This window comes from Penaeus chinensis, chromosome 39 (genome assembly GCF_019202785.1).
Source record: "Penaeus chinensis breed Huanghai No. 1 chromosome 39, ASM1920278v2, whole genome shotgun sequence".
NCBI lineage: Eukaryota > Metazoa > Arthropoda > Malacostraca > Decapoda > Penaeidae > Penaeus > Penaeus chinensis.
In genome coordinates this window covers 24,635,956-24,653,455 of record NC_061857.1, presented here as the reverse complement: position 1 = coordinate 24,653,455, position 17,500 = coordinate 24,635,956, and the positions used below count along the sequence as shown (strand labels likewise).

The 17,500-nt window shown below is 39.5% G+C and overlaps 1 protein-coding gene across 2 annotated transcripts in view; it reads left to right on the top strand.

Annotated features, from left to right (window-relative positions):
- The window catches only part of LOC125046830 (dual specificity mitogen-activated protein kinase kinase hemipterous-like), a 30,805-nt gene that overhangs the window by 6,530 nt on the left and 6,775 nt on the right, over positions 1-17,500 (top strand). For both annotated transcript variants that reach the window (XM_047644804.1, XM_047644803.1), the window contains exons 3-9: positions 730-843; positions 1,269-1,496; positions 2,017-2,196; positions 2,852-2,986; positions 3,474-3,562; positions 4,414-4,520; positions 4,754-5,999. In XM_047644804.1, coding sequence (XP_047500760.1) covers positions 730-843; positions 1,269-1,496; positions 2,017-2,196; positions 2,852-2,986; positions 3,474-3,562; positions 4,414-4,520; positions 4,754-5,999 — 2,099 coding nt within the window. The remainder of the gene's footprint in view (positions 1-729; positions 844-1,268; positions 1,497-2,016; positions 2,197-2,851; positions 2,987-3,473; positions 3,563-4,413; positions 4,521-4,753; positions 6,000-17,500) is intronic.

Here is a 17,500-nt window from a genome sequence, read left to right as displayed (position 1 = left end):
CTCTCCTCCTCCTCCTCCCTACCTCCTCTCCTCCTCCTCCTCCTCCTCCCTACCTCCTCTCCTCCTCCTCCTCCTCCTCCTCCTCCTCCTCCTCCTCCTCCTCCTCCTCCTCCTCTTTCTCCTCTTTCTCCTCTTTCTCCTCCTCCTCTTCCACCTCTTCCACCTCTTCCACCTCTTCCTTCTCTTCCTTCTCTTCCACCACCTCCTCCTCTTCCACCTCCTCCTCCTCTTCCACCTCCTCCTCCTCTTCCACCTCCTCCTCCTCTTCCACCTCCTCCTCCTCTTCCACCTCCTCCTACTCTTCCACCTCCTCCTCCTCTTCCACCTCCTCCTCCTCTTCCACCTCCTCCTCCTCTTCCACCTCCTCCTCCCTCTTCCACCTCCTCCTCCCTCTTCCACCTCCTCCTCCTCTTCCACCTCTCCTCCTCCTCCTCCTCCTCCTCCTCCTCCTCCTCCTCCTCCTCCTCCTCCTCCTCCTCCTCCTCCTCCTCCTCCTCCTCCACTTCCTCCTCCACTTCCTCCTCTCTTCTTTAGAAATAGGGAGTAAATGAGCTTTCATTTAAGTAAGGTTTGATTGTAATTTCAACTCTTAAATTCATGATCAATTAATAGTGGGATGTGAGTAAAGCCTTTGATTGATTAAGAACCAGTTTTTACCTTTCTTCAGGGCCTCTAAAATGATACTGGTTTTCTAATAAACTTATAATCATTTTCACATTTTCATTTCAGAGTTATAATAGTACCATAGAAGATATGGAGTACATATCAGAATTAGGTAATGGCACATCAGGCAACGTTGTCAAAATGCTACACAAATCTTCAAAGAAAGTTATCGCCGTTAAGGTATGTTGGACGATTGCTTGATGGCTGTGTTGCTTGGGGAAAAAGTTATCCATTCTCTATTCTTTATTTTTGGCTATCTTATTTTGCTGTTACTAATGTTTATAATATTATAGTAATTATAATGTTTAGAATGAAATTACCACCATCGATATGCATAGCACTAGTAAAAAATATGTTCTTCCTGCCAATTTAAATTAGGTAAGGTCACAAGGTCTACTAATTGACTCCTTTGGGGCTAAGCACTTGCAAGGCCATCTATGTGCAGAGACATTTGCCAAAAATATAGAAAATGAGCACAGCATTGGGTTAAATTTTAATAATTATTGTTTGATGAAATCTTAATCAACTCTTATGTGATTAAATCTTAATTAATGCTTAATTAATTAATAACAATGCATAATTGTTCTTTTCCCTTTCCTCCTCAGCAAATGCGACGGTCGGGTAACCTAGAAGAGACCAAGCGAGTCTTCTTTGACTTGGAGGTTGTATTAAAATCCCATGACTGCCCCTACATAGTACAGTGTCTAGGATGCTTCGTCACAGATTCAGACGTCTGGATCTGTATGGAGCTCATGGCCACCTGTCTGGACAAGCTCACCAAGCGTTACAAGCGGCCGATACCTGAGGCTATCCTCGGCAAAATTTCTGTTGCTGTGAGTACCCTGCAGGTCATGTCCTTGGGTTTAGTCAGACCTGTGTGTAGTTTGGGTAATTTTTTATTTATAGAGGTGTGGAATTTTAGTAAATTGTTTGTTCATTAGTGTCAGTGGGCCAGGTTGTTTAAGCCCTTGATGACTGGTGCAGAAAATAAAAGATAAAAAAAACTCTCCGCTCTGGATATCAACGGCAATGCGCCAACTTTGAGCGCATGCCACAGATTGAGCAGGTTTATTTTGATGCCACACGGTGTGACCCATCGGGGTTAAAATTGGGACAGACCCAACCCAAGGAGTATTTATGCATATAAATATTCATATATGCATATTCGTCAAGCAGATTGTTAATTGCATATCTGTCAGACAGTTAGATAGATTTGCATATATTTCTGTGCATAAACATGTCCATATATGTGAAGATTTATGGATTGGGCTTCTCGCACTTTTAACAAACAGGCGGAATATCTTTATTATTGTTTTTGTGGTTTTTTAATCTATAGTGTCTTTTTCTCACCAGACCCTAAAGGCTCTCCACTACCTTAAGGAATCCCACGGTGTCATCCATCGTGACGTCAAGCCTTCGAACATCCTTCTAGATGAACGTGGTAACATTAAACTTTGTGACTTCGGGATCTCAGGGAGACTAGTCGATTCTAAGGCTAAGACTCGTAGTGCTGGTTGCGCGGCATACATGGCGGTGAGTAGTCTGTGTGTGGTTGCTTCTATGAAAGATGGGATGAGGATGTTTTTCCAATTTTGTCCTAATTTTGAGTAGGGTATTAAACCTGTATGAGTAATTAAGAACTTGATGCATTGATGTCCTGGGTCATTCATTGTAGGCCATCCCTCATGCCATGATGTCATCTTCGTGTCACGTGTTGTCTTGCCTGCTCTAAGTTGTGCTTGCTACAAAATTGTGTGCTTGTTTGGCTCTGTCTGCATTCTTGAAAGTGGGATAAAAGCATCATTTTAGCCTCACTATCTAAAAAGAAAATTATGGCGCAGCTAAGAGCAGAGAAAAGAGTAATTTTATGTTTCTCTTGCTGCCAATCTTTCCCATGTACCCTGACATATTCGGTGTAACACTGGGGGCTCCCTTTATGGCTCGGTTAACGTTAGAGTTGTAGCCAGAGTTTTTTTTCTGGGGTTTCTTTTAAGATTTTAATTCTATGTGTACTATATAAAGGTTAAGGCATTATTCAGACTCAATATGAAAGTTATTATAGAAGTATTTTTCTTTCATGCCTTTAATAAGATCAGTCGTAGCACAGGGACTGTTGGAATTTCCTTAGAGTTGGCATATTCTTCCTTCCATTGTATTTTGTTTTGATGATATTGTTGTTCTCTTGCAGCCAGAACGGATAGACCCGCCAGACCCCGCAAGGCCGGATTATGATATTCGTGCTGATGTTTGGAGTTTGGGCATCACTCTAGTAGAGCTTGCTACAGGGCAGTTTCCATATAGAGATTGTCGCAATGACTTTGAGGTTGGTGCCGTTTACGTTTGGTTGTTGGTTCTCTTTTTCTCTCTTTCTTTTTCTCTCTCTTCTTTTTCTCTGTCATTTTTTCTCCTCTTTTTCTTTCATTTTATTGTTTTGGTTTCACCTTCTTCCCTTTCACATTGTCTCTTCTCCCACTTTGTTCTCTTTTGTTTTCTCTCTTCAATCATATTTTCTTTCATTGGGTTCACTCTATCTCTTCTCTTTTACTTTTTCACATCTTTTCTTTTTCTCACTTTTTATCTTTTCTCTTTCACTTACTGTCATTTGTTTCACCTCCTTTTTATTTCACTTTTCTCCTCCTTTCGTTACCCTCCCTCCAACCCCCTATTCTATCTGTCTTTCATACTTCCTTTATTTATTTTGTTTATTTGTTTGTTTGTTTGTTTGTCTGATGCTCACAAGAGATATGTATGAAGAAAATTGTGATATTATGACTTTCATTGTTGTAACTTTTTCGTGGTATACCCCACAGGTGCTGACCAAGGTTCTACAAGACGATCCACCATCTCTTCCCCAAGATGGAAACTTTAGTCCTGAATTCTGTGAATTTGTTAAAGATTGGTGAGTTCAGATGTCATTTATTTTTGTCTTGTATGTAGCTGTATACTGGGTTTGTTAGTTTTGGTCTTGTCTCTGTGCTGTTTAGAATGTGGTGTAGGTCAATGGTAGAACACTTGTCTTGCAGATGCTGTGTCCCCCTGTTTGCATTAGACCAGGTTTTATTTAATGTGGTGTAGGTTAATAGTAGCGTACTTGTGCAAATTTTATGTCCTTCAGTTTGTACTAGACTAACCCCCACCACCCTAGCTGACTGAATTTTGTGTGGTCTCTGTTTTTATTTGCAAGGGTCAGAATCAGGGTGGGAAGGCACTGGCTACCATACAGAATTTCTCCACAGCCTAGTGTGCATATTCCTCTACCTACTGTTAGATATGGGAGAGACTTTGATTTTTCTATTTTTCTTAATTTTGTAAGAGTTTGTTGAAAGATAAGCAAGATGTCTCAGCCCCCCCACCCCCACCCCCAGTTAATTTCAGTTCACAAATAAGATGAAACTTGGGGTGGTTATTCCACCATGTGGATGCTTTGTTGTCAGGGTGTCAAGTTAAAGGACTGTTTTTCAGGCAAATTTGGATGATCAAAAGTTCCAGATAAGATTTGATAGTCATGCTTGTTTTGTTTTTCATTCATATGGTTAGTTTGACTTTAATATACTCTCTCTCTCTCTCTCTTTCTCTCTCTCATTCTCCCTCTCTCTCATTCTCTCATTCTCTCTCTCTTTCTCTCTTTCTCTCTTTCTCTCTTTCTCTCTCCCCCCCCCCCCATTTATGTAGACAGATTTGATGATTTCACATCTGGAAGTGCGTAAGCCTGTATATGTAAACCGTTCCATTTTATTCCATTTCTTACAGCCTTATTAAGGAATACCGCCAACGCCCAAAGTACAAGAAACTACTTGACTATCCATTTATCAAGAAATATGAAAGTATGAAAGTGGATGTCTCAGCTTGGTTTAAAGGTCTGTTATTAAAAGGAAAGTATGCTAATATATTAATGTTAATGAAGATAACAATTCCAACTTAGATTTATCAGTGTGTGAAATACTTGTTTTCATAGTGTTAGGTTGTGAGGTTGTGGTATTGAGTCATAAGGTTGAAGTAAACAATTCTGTCAATTTTTAAATTTTATTTTCATTTTGTTTTTTTTTTCTGATCATCTCAGAGGGAAATTACGATCTCTTCCACATTGCAGAAGTGTGCCGCCAGACGGAAGACAAGGTTCGGAGCTCCCCTCAGAGAGTAAGTATATTTTCCTCTCCTTTACTCCCCCGAGCCTCGCGCTCCAGCAGTCGACCCCCAAGTGCCCCCAGTAGTAGTGGGGGCGGGGGTGGGGGTGGAGGGGGTGGTGGGGGAACTGACTCCGCACCCCCACCACCACCACCTGTTGCGCCCAGAAGACGGAGTCGCACTCCAGAGGCGCACAGCCACGACCGCGTTAACCATATCCCTCTGCAACCTCAGTTACAACAATTGCAACATGATCAGCAACAACAACAGCTACAGCATCAACAACAGCAACAGGAGCAACATCAAAAGCACGAGCAGCCTGCTGTGCAGCAGCTCCACTCGCCCCAAAAACAGCAGTCACCAAAGCAGAAACAGCCGTCGCCACACAAACACCACCGGGAGCAGAATGGTGACAGCATCAACAGCCCCAGGAGAAGTGGAGGCAGCAGCAGCAGCAGCAGCAGCAACAGCAGCAGTAGAAGCAGCAGCAGCAGCAATGGCAGCAGCAGTAGCAACTGCAGTAGCATCAGCAGCAGCAGCAATGGTGGCAACGGTGTGGTTAGTCGGTCACCGCTTCCAGCCTCTCCCAATCTGACCCGCGCCGTATCTGCTTCGCCATCTCGTTCTGGGCCCCCCCTGTCACCTGCCCCCTCTAGGGCGTACTCAGCCTCCCCCCTCCAGAGATCTGTTCCCCCTTCTGCTGTCCCCCCCCACTCATACCCAGGAGTGAATCACATGGGTCCTTTCTCCCATCCTGCATCATCAGCTCATCATCATTATCATCAGTATGCTGTCCCATTGCCCACACAAACATTTTCTCCATTAAATAAGTCCCCAAAGCCTTACTCACAGGCTTATAGCCAGTATTCAAATCCATACACCCAAGTGTTACCTCCTCGTTCAAGTCATAGTAGTTTTTATAATAACGTGTCCAGTAGTGGTCGGGACATCCACAGTAGTAGTAGCAGTAGTGATCATTCATCAAGCTCAGGAAGCAGCAGTACAACTACCACGTCTGGTGGCGTGATGGGAACGAGCGGGTCTGTGCGGGAGATGGCCAGCAGCTGGCCCACACCCAGTCACATGCCCAATCTTAGTACAGGCCAACGGGAGGCCTGGGGAGGCACTGGCAGTAGTCAAGGGGTGCCTGCCACCACCACCTCGGTCACTCACACTCCCCCCATGCACAGGAAAACTCCTGAGCCAGTAAGGTAGGTCTCTCTTTTTTTTCTTCCTCTTTCTTTGGCTGAACCCTGATGCTATGGAATCTCATATACAAAGACTATCAGATAAAGATTAATTACTTTCTTTGAAATCTACAGCAAAATTGAATTCACAGTCTCATGCTTGGCTCCTGTCATCTACTAGCAAGAATGTAAATTGCTATCTAGACCATGAAGATGATGATATGAATGCATGCTGTCATTAACAAAATTATTAAAACAAGTTATAACGATAATGACCTGTAAAGAAGAATTAATACCAGTAAATTGCACACACAACCAGATAACCAGAGACAGAACCTCAAAGGTTTCCAAAATGTGGCCATGTATACGAGATGCATAACAGCCATGGCTTCTGTATTGGTTTTAGTAAAGAGGAAGAATGAATCTGATGGCCTGATCCTCCTCCAAGTAGGGGCAGAAGTCTATGGGTTCTTTGTTCTTACTAACTCAATCTTTTGTGCTTGGGGGAAAAAACAAACTAAACTTGTGGCATCATTGAGCTCTTGTGGTGTTCCAAGGTCTCTTGAGTGGAATTCTTCTGGCCTTAATTAACAAATCCTCATTAATGATTATTAACCATTTACAAAGAGGAGTTTGTTCAAGGTTTGTTTCTGATGTGAGTTTTGCTTATCTTCTTTCTTTTCTAATATTCTTTACTGTTGTTCTTTCCTCTCCTCCTCTGCCTTTTCTCTGCTCTTTTTCTGTGCATTTTGATCTTTAAATTTCTGTCCTTTCCATCCCCCTCCCCTACTACATTTTGCTTTTCCATTCCCCTTCCTCTTCCTCTTCCTCTTCCTCTTCCCTTCGCCTTCCTTTCTCCTTCCTCATATTCCCCCCATCCCGCATTTCTCTTTCCTCTTTTCACCCTTCCTTCTCCCTTTTCTCTTTGCCTCTTTCCCTCTTCATTCTTCTCCATTTTCTCTTTGCCCCCTTCCCTCCTCCCCCTTTCTTCTTTCTCTTTTCCCTTATCCTTTTCCCCCAACCCTTTTTTTCCTTCATTTTCCTTTACCCTTTTCTTCCTTTACTCTTTCCCCTTCCCTCATCCTCTTTCCCTTTTTCCTATTCTCTCTCCCTCATTCCTCCTACTTTTGCTCTTACTCTTCTCCCTGCCTCTGTATCTACCTATTCTTGCTCTTTCAAACTTTATTTCCATCTCTAGCTTTCTCACATAATATTAGATTCAGGTTTGGTAAAATTGGAAACCAACCTTTGCTTAAATTCTCAATGACAAAGAGCCTTGAACAGCTTCTTATTGCCTTGCATACTAAGATGTATTTTGCACCCTGTTGAGAAATTTATCAGTATTTCTTTGTTATTCTTAGAAAGTAATTTCTTTTTGATGGGGGGGTAGGGGGGCATCCCTGAAAAGAACCGCCCCTCAGGGATGCCTCATGGGGTAACGGAGGTACCCATTTACGACCAGAATTACCTGGGTGTGTGCGGTGCTTGAAATCCTCCAGCCAGCCAGCCAGTTAGTCACTCACTCACTTGTAATCTTAGCTGTGTGAGGCAAGGGGGCAGGGTTGTCTGTGAGGTACTTGACTAACTATCCCTCTTTATCTTTTTTCTCTGAGGCTGTGATCCAGAGGCACTGCCACTTCATCTTTTCACGTTGTGTTGGAAAGATAGATCCAAAGATATGGTTTTCAGGGGCTTCAGAATATTATTTTAATGAGGATGAAGAGCTAGATATTTAAAGAATCTAAATGGAACTTCTTGAACGGAGATTTTACATTATGGCTCGGACAACACAAAGTGCATAATTATGTATATACTCTCTCCTTTTCCTCTTTTTCTTCTCCCAGACTGTGGCTAATTCTTGAAGTGGCAGTGCTTTCTGAAAGTGTGTTAAGAACCAAGGTTTACTAACATTGTAGGGCATAGCATTGAATATTTGAGAATGAGGTGGTGCATGAGAAGTGGGGAACTTTTGAGTAGATAATCCTCTCTCCATTATTATATATATATATAAATATATACACATATATGCCCAGATTCTTCCCACCCCCTCCCCATCCCCCCTCCTGCTTTCAGTACTCAAAATGCAGGAACATCTTAATAATTTTGGATGAATTTTTGTTTTTGTTTTTGTTTTGTTTTGCTTTTTTGCTCCCATCAAACAGTCAGATACTGTTTTTCTAATGGAGGGGGTTGATTCATACTAGTTGTTTCTGGAATGTTATCTTTCACATCCCTCCCCTTTTCCCCTGTAAATAATATTTTTTCCCTTCTTTTTTTGGAAGCACTTGCCTAATCAGCTGTGTGGCTACATACTTTCATTCAAGAAGAATCCTTTCAGTAACAAACAATTGCCCATAACAAAAGATGAATGAGTAAATAAATGGATTTTTAAAATGAGGAACAAGGACCTTCAACGTAACCCTCAATATACCAGAGACCTAAGGAGAAATAAACATCAGGTCGTAGGGTGCGGTACCGGCCTTACCTTAGACTGGGGTTTTGTCCTCTCCGTTTCTTTAGATTTGTTTTCGTTCATTTATTTAGTTTTACTGTTATTGTTCTGAAATATGCCAGGAAGTTCTTTTACTTTTGTTCTCTCTCTTTTTCTACTTTAGTATTTAGTTGCATATTGCATGGGATTGGAAGTGACTGCATGATTCTTATGTTTTTAACACTAGTGTCCATTTGTTCATTTAATTTTCTTTAAAATTCCTTTAATCTCTTTCATTACTGTTTTCTCTTGCGTGATTGGGTGAGTGTTAGAACCTTGTGTTAATGAATATGTTCTCACAAACTAACATTGTTTATAATGCATCGTACTAATGATATACTTTTAAGAGACAAAGTATATCCATTCTGCATCATACTAATATTACAGTTACAACTAAAGTATTTACCATTAATTGATTTTAAGTTTTGAATTCGTTATTACAGTTTAGTTAAGTAATATTTCAGGTGACAATAATTGACTCGTATAACAGAGGTTATTTGTTTTATTCTTATTTTCTAAAATCAATTATGTTAGCTTAAAAGATTTTATTATTATAAGTATTTTTATTATTATTGGTATTGTTGTTATTTTTTTATTACATTCTTTTTCATTTTTATCATTTTTTTCATATTTAAGATTCAAGCCACTTAAAGATTATTGTCACCGTTTAATGTCTTCTCTTTTATTCTCTGATTCTGTTTTAGGAATGGAATGTCATAGTTACCTAGCAAATTCTTTGATTAAAAAAGTGAGAGAGAATCAATGTGTTGTAAACTTCTGTTAAAAATTGATGTAGCAAAAGCCAAAGACAAGGTTCTAACTGAGCACATGGTATCGCGCTGTAGTGTTTTAATCTCTTGCTCTCGGTGCTTTGTGGGGCCAGTGAGCAGATGCTGATGCTTGCACAGATGGTTAAATCACTGTTTTATTGTTTTTATTTTTATTTGATGATCTAAATGATCTCTGGTCTGCCTGTTCTGTTTCCTTTTTATTTTGGTGAGAGGAACAATGTCTTTATGCTGTCTTTTTTTATTTTACAAATGTTTTGGGGTGGACATGTATTCTGTCCACAAGATGTTCAGATCCAAACCCTTGTAAGATAGGAAACGCATATTGTATTGCCCTCATTTTGATGTGTATTTAGTCTTTCTTGTAAAGATGTGTATTGAGAGAAGAGAATGAAAAAAGTTTCCAAAAGTCGGAGTTAAACTTTTTTGAAAGTATGTGTGGAATTTCACCTTAAAAATTTAGACTTGATAAGCTTTCTTCATTCTCACAGTATGTATTATTATGTGATTGGTATATAAATGATATGAAGTTAATGCTGTAGCTGTATAAAATGAATGACTTGAAAGTGATTAACATTTTGATGTTGATAATGCTGTTTTTGGTAATGATGATTTGTGTTCATTGTGTAGTTTCTTCATTTAATTAGCTCTAGTATATTTAGATAAAAAAGGATAAACAAGAAAATAACATTTTTCAAAGATAAGAAAACAGGATATCAGATTGTTTATCACTTTCAGGTTATCATTTGATGTGCTGTGACACTATGTGTCACTTTTTTTTTTCTCTCTTCTTTCTTTCTTTCTATTTTATTTTCACTTTTACTTTCATTTGGTAGCAGCTTGACTTAGAATGCTGTGAATTTTTGCAAGGTTGTTGTTTTTAGTGGACTTTCAAAGGCTTTTTGGGCTAGTCTGCTAGCTTCACCCTTTCACTGCTTTCACAATATGTATGTGTAAGACCTCTTTTTATAAAGCCACTTTTCGGTACTTGCCTTCAGTGCCACCCCATGCTCCCTCTTTAAGATTAAATGTAAAAGAATAAAGATATGATAATGGGAAGGTAAAGGTAAAAGAATGATACTTGTGTGTGCAGGAATTGGAATTAGGAGTAGATGCAAGGGGAAAATGGGCCCTCTCACGCTGTCAGATTGCTTCACAAAGTCTGCATATGGAATGGGGCTTGTTGGTTTTTCTGCCCCTTTTTTTTTTCATCTTCTATTTTTTAATTTTTTTTAATTATTGTTATTAATATTATGATGATGGTGGTGTTTTTTTTTTGGTTTTGTTTTTTATATATATTCCCACTTTCTCTTACTCACTTTGTTTTTTTGTTTTGTTTTTTTGTATTTGGCTCAGCTCAGGGAACTATTATTATATCAGTCATCACAAAGTAAAAGATGATGTGTCTGCTTCTTGGGACGTTGATGAAATTACCGTTGCTATAGATTGTTTAGTTACTTGTTGCGTGGAAACCCAAGTCTCACTGAGAGTTGCTGCCGTACTGGATGAGGACCTGTGCTATGAGGTACACCTTAACCATTGAGCTGTTTCCTTAGGGGTTGTGATTACCTGCTGTAGGGCAGTAAAGCTTTGGAGTTTTTTGATACTTTAGGCTATGCGAATAGGACTCGGATATGTTCGTGAATGGTGCTTTCCCAGGAGGGGAGATGACTGTGTCTTTGATGTATTTTTTTTTTTCATCAACTGTTTCAACCCAGTAGAGATTTTATCTTTTTGTCTATATATAGTGTGGTTATGTTTGTATCACCATGTGAAAAATGATATATGAATGTCTTTTTTGTGTGTGTGGATTTTAGTTATGCGTTACTTATTTAAACTTTTCAATGATTAATGGGTTCAGTTCAGTTCAGTCAGAACAGACTAAGATTCTGAGTTTAAAATTGAAGTTCACCAAGTTCTTTTTGATAATTGAGTGTTATTTAATTTACCTCTTATTTTATATTGCATATTTCCATTTTGTGATTAGCTAGGTGGTGCTTGATGAGTGAGCATTTGTGTGTGGCTACAGGGCAGTGGGGTCAGGTTTTTGCATGGTTGTATTTTAACTTTAGATTAGACCAGGCAGGACAACTTTATGAATTAGTTAATAGAAGTATGACTTGTGATTAGACTGAATATGATGGTTCTTTATAGTTTTGTTATTTGAGTAGTTAGAGCAGCTAAATTAAAGCATGGTTTATCTCTATTTCTCTCTTGTGTTTTTGATATTTTGATTTTTTTTTTCGTTTTCTTTTTAAGAATTAGATTTTCTCCTTTTCCCTTTCCCCACCTTACTCGTTATCAGGAAAATGACTGTTATTGTATAGGGATAAGGCTACTGGCCTATTTTGGATAATTTACTTTTGATTCTTAGTTTTTACAAATAGAGAGGTAAATTAAAAGGCTGATATATTTTTTTGCGTTTGTTGCGGCACCCTTTCCCTGCTTTCGTCACGTTAATGTTGTCATTGTTACTGTTGCTCACAGGACAAGTGTCAATATATATGAATTCCTCCACTCCCCCTCCCCGGTTTTACGTAGTGTCCAGTTCCCACTGATTATGATTATTATTATGATTATTACCTTTTCTGGGATCACCTCTTCTCCCCCCCCTCCCTCCCTCTCTCTCTCCTGCACCACTTCCATTTCGTATCATGTTGGGCATTGATGGTGATGCTTGTGGCTCTACATAGCTGAGATATTCAGTATATCATGCAATTGCTACTAGTTTATTATTATTGTTATTATTATCATTATTGTTATTAGTATTATTATGAATTATCATTATTGTTATTGTAGTTATTTAATGTAGCTATTTTGTCAATTTTTAAATCTTTTTGGAAAGACTATATTCATTATGAAAATCTTTGAAGTTTGTTCTCAAAGCAAAGTTTAAATTATTGGACTTCACACCCAAAAGATCACTAGAAAAGAATTATTTAACATTACTTTGCTCAAGTATCCACCATCGCACATGTCTGTCCTTTTTGGGGTGTGTGTGTACCTGCGCGTATGTTTGTGTGCGTCCCCCTCCCCCTCGGGCGGATGCGTGCCTGTCATGTTGCATGTGGTGGTGTCGTGTTCTAGGTTCAACCCCGAGCCGTGGGCTCCTCGCGGCCGCTTTGCTCAGCCCGCGCACTCTCACCACTTCCGCTCGCACTCCACTGACCTCTCGACCCGCGGCCTGCCCAGGTACGTACTCTCTCCCTCCCTAGTCCGCATGGAGGCCCTGGCTGCTGCTGCTGCCCAGTTTGTGGTCCCTCGCAGCTGTGTTACATCACCTGCCATTATTGTACTTTTTAATCTTTGGGTTATGTTTATTTCTTTTATTCATGTTATATATAATTGTTTATGTATGAGTTCATGCCTTGTTTAGAGTTGATATTTGTGTTAAAAGGAAAAAGATAGAGAAGAACTTTTGCACATACTGATCAGTGCATGAGTTGTGATTTCCCTTTTTTTTCCCCCTTTTCTTTTTTTTAAAGGTAAGTAGAATTTTATTCTGCTTTCTTCTATTTTGATTTATACACTGGCAAATTCAGTAAGTAAATTTTTAGAGACACTGTCATGCACTGATCAGTTGATGATGATAAGTAGCTGAGATCATATATACAGTATGCACTTGAAAAGGCATTTACATTTTGTACATAGTGTCAGTTATACAATAAGCTGCAAGACTTGTGACACAATAGTGTAGAGATAAACCAAAGAGTGGAGACTCTTGAGAGCAAGAGCTCAACCCGACACTGGTAATCAGCAGCTTGTAAAATTGGTCACTTTCATATGATGCATGGTGTAGCTAATGGCACCTAGACTGGCACCCTTTGCTTACGTTATTCATCACCCTTTCATTTGTTACAAGAGCATATTTAAGTTGTGCTATGAAGGGTAGATTAGGTGTTACTGGCAGGATAAGAGGGAGAATTACAAAGGTTTGTTGGAGTTAGATGATTATGGATCACTAGGTCACAGCCAAAGAATCAATTTGCATTTGTCGTTTGTACTTTCTTACTGCCAGACAACACTAGTCTTGCCCAACTATGTTTTGAAAACTATAAAGATATTTATGCTGTTGCTCTCAGCAGGAAATGGATGTAGCTTCATTATTTTTTCAAGACAATACTTTCTTTTCATACGAGGTGCTAAAAATAAAGAATAAGATGATAAAATATGGCTTTTATCAGTTAATATTTAGGATATTTGGTTGGTCTTTTAATTTTTTTGTACTTTTTCTGTTTTGTAAATGTTTTGTTTTGTCATTCAGTGAAATATGTTGATAGCTGTAAGAATTCAAATTATTTTATATTTGGTTTGATATTGATACAGTTGTCTAAAGTGAGGAAATTGTTATGAGTATAATGTCAATGATATCACAATACACATGCTTGCCAAGCTTTTTGCATATAGCATGAATATTTTGTAGTCTCTTTCAAAGGACATTTATGATTGTGTTTTTTTTTCTATTTTTAAAGATCTTTATGCATAGAGTCATATGACTACTTTTTTTTACTTCTAAAAGTGTGATATCTTTGCGATTTTTTTTCTTCGAGCCATTTGAAATTTGGAAAAGTTTCAAGTTTCTCATAGAATCCCTTGTTATATATAAGTAGATATTTGAAAGGTGACTTGGCCTAGAAAACAGTAGAATTAAGGGGACTGTCTGCCAAGAGGTGTATATGTTCCCAGTTTTTTTTTTTTTCTGCCTATGATTGTAGATCACACAATAGCACTTGCACTGAACTAGAGAACTTTGAGCTGTCTCCCTGGGGGGTTGGGTAATGGTCCTTTCCAAAACCTGGAAACTTGCCTAAAAAAAATTCTAGCGTGTGAAAGAGCAAATAATACAATAATTATAATTTTATGAAAACAACAGTTTTTGCCACCAAACTGTTGGCTTCCATTTTTTATTTCCGAAGTTCATGGTTTCAAATTAAGACAAAAAAGGCAAAAATTTGTATATAATATATGGGTTGGACTTATTCTAAATCATGTTGAAGGGTAATGTTACCATGAAATATTGTAGGTACTGATAAAAGGAACATGAATACGAGACTTAATGAAGACCCAGGGACATATAGTTACAGTAATGCCCATTACGCAAGAAGGCAACGTAATTGGGGCTTAATATTCATAGGGGAGTTTTCCAACACATGCACAATTATAGAAATGCCCATGGGGGCCATACCCACCCAGACTGTCCCCTTAAACTTTGAATTGATTTTTTTTTTTTTTTTTTTTTTTTTTTTTTTTTTTTTTTCTTTTTCTTTTCTTTTTCTTTTTCTTTTTCTTTTCTACCCTCCATAATAAGTGATAAATAAAGGCAAAGATGTTCACACAAGTAGAAAATAGTTTTTTTTACATATCTATTCGGCACTGTAGCTCTCTCGTTTGGCATTTTGCAAAATTAAATTTGTAAGTTTTGCTTGTCAGCAGTGTGTGTTGTGTAGTCTGTATTTATAGTTTTCTTATTACAAGTTGTATTTTATCATGCCTACTATTTTTCTTGCTTTTTGTATATATTTACAAGATATATCTATGTATGTATGTATGTATGTATGTATTTATGTATGTATATATGTGTATATATACAGATATATATATATATATATATATATATATATATATATATATATATATATATTCATATATAGATAGGTATTTATATATTTATTTATATATATATGTAAAGTTATGTATTATATATTTATTTATTTATGTAGTAATGTATGTGGTTTGGGGTGTTTGGGGGGTGGGTGGTTTTTGTGTGGTGGGGTGGGTGGGTGGGGTTTTTGGGTTTTTATTTTAAAAAATTTTTAATTATTTATTAGGGGTAGTATTTTAAATGTAATTAATTTTTTGTTTGTTTTTTATAATTTTGGGGGGTATGAAATTATTTATTTTTTTATATTATATATGTATTGGTATTTTTATGTATTTTTGTATTTTTTAAATGGGGGGTTGTTTTTTTTTTGTGGGGGTTTTTGGGGTTTTGGTTGGTGTGGGTGTGTGGGTTGTTTTTGGGGGTTTTGTGGTTGGTGTTTTGGTGTTGGTGGTGTGGGGGGTGGGTTTGGTGGTGTTGTGGGTGGTGGGTGGGGGGTTGTGGGTTGGGTGTGGGGGGTGTTGTTTTTTGTGTGGTGGGGTTGTGTGTTGGGGGGTGGGGGTGGTGTGGGTGGGGGGTGTTTTGTGTGTGTTGGTGGGGGTTTGTTGGGGGTTGGTGGTGGTTTGGTGTTTGGTTGGTGGGTGTGGGTTGTTGGTGGTGGGTGTTTGGTTGGGTGGTGGGTGGGTGGGGGTGGGGGGGGGTGTGTGGGTGGGTGGGTGGGTGGGTGTGGGTGTGTGTGTGGGTGGGTGGGTGTGTGTGTGGGGGTGGGTGGGTGGGTGGGTGTGGGTGGGGGTTGGGGGTGGTTGGGGTGTGGTTGGGTGTTTGTGTGTGTGGGGTGGGTGGGTGTGGGTGGGTGTGTGTGTGTGGTGTGGGTGGGTGTGGGTGTGGTGGGTGGGTGTGGGTGTGTGGTGTGGGTGGGGTGTGGGTGTGTGTGGTGTGTGTGTGTGTGTGTGTGTGGGTGGGTGTGGGTTTGTGGGTGGGTTGGGTGGTGTGGGTGTGTGTGGGTGGGTGGGGGGGTGGGGGTGTGTGTGTGGGTGGGTGGGTGTGGGTGTGTGGGGGTGGGTGGGTGGTGGGTGTGGGTGGTGTGGGTGGTGGTTGGGTGGTGTGGTGGGGTGGGTGTGGTGTGTGGGGGTGGGTGTGGGTGTGGGGGTTGTGTGGGTGTGTGGGTGGGGTGTGTGTGTGGGTGTGGGTGGTGTGGGTGGGTGTGGGTGTGTGTGTGTGTGGGTGGGTGTGTGGTGTGGGTGTGTGGGTGTGGGGGTGGGTTGGTGGGGTGGGTGTGGGGGTGTGTGTGTGGGGGGTGGGGTGGTTGGGGTTGTGTGTGTGTGTGGGTTGTGTTGTGTTGGGTGTGTGTGTTGGGGTTTTGTGTGTGGTGGGTGTTGGTGTGTGGGTGTGGTTTTTTGGTTGGGTGTGTGTTTGTGTGGGTTGGTGTGTGTTGTGTGTGTGGGGGTTTTTGGAAATTATTTAATATTTTGGGGGGTTGAATGTATGAGTATGTTGTATTTTGGGGTTTTTGGGTGGTATATATATATATAATAATTATATATATATAATATTAATATATATATATCTTATTATTATTCTATTATATTAATAGAATATATAATATACCCTTTATATTATATATAGAATATATATTTTAAATATCTTATTAATATAATATATATTAAATATATTTATACTATATATATATTTATATATATATAATAATATTATATATAATATATATATTTATAAATATAATAATATATATAATATGTGGGGTTTTGGGGTTTTGGGGGTTTTGGGGGGGGGGGGGGGTGGGGGGTGGGGGTGTGGGGGTGGGGGGTGGGGTGGGGGTGTGGGGGTGGGGGGTGTGTGGTGTGTGTGTGTGTGTGTGGGGGTGTGTGTGGTGGGTGTGTGTGGGTGGTGTGTGTGTGTGTGTGGGGTGTGTGTGTTTTGTGTGTGGTTTTTTGTGTGTGTGGTGGGGGGTGGGGTGGGGTGTGTGTGGGGGTGGGGGGTGTGAGTGTGTGTGTGTGTGTGTGTGTGTGTGGTGTGTGGTGGGGTGTGTGTGTGTGTTTTGTGGGGTGTGTGTGTGTGGTGTGTGTGGGGGTGTGGTGTGTGGTGTGGGGTGGTGTGTGGGGTGTGTGTGTGTGTGTGTTGTGGGGGTGTGTGTGGGGTGGGGTGTGGGGTGTGTGTGGTGTTTTGTGTGTGTGGTGTGTGGGGTGTGGGGGTGTTTGTTTTGTGGGGTGTGTGTGTGGTGTGTGTGTGTGGTGTGGGGTGTGGGTGTGGGGGTTTTGGTGTGTGTGTGGTGTGTTTGGTATTTTTTTTTTTTAATTTTAATAAATTAAAAATTATTTATTTATTTATTTTTATTTTTTTTTTTTATTTTATTTTAAATATTTTATAATTTATATAATATGTGTGTGTGTTGTGTGTGTGTGTCTGTCTGTCGGTCTGTCTGTTTATAAATATTTTATTTATATATATATTTATATTTATATATTTTATTATATCACCCTATACCCTTACTGTATGCATAGCATTATGAATTATTTACTGTAAAAAGATGGGAAGATTTATGTTTTTATTATTAGTTTAGCTTATTCTTGTTTAGCATATTTTGTAAACATGTAATTTTTCCTCATGACTTTCCATTTGTTGTACTCTT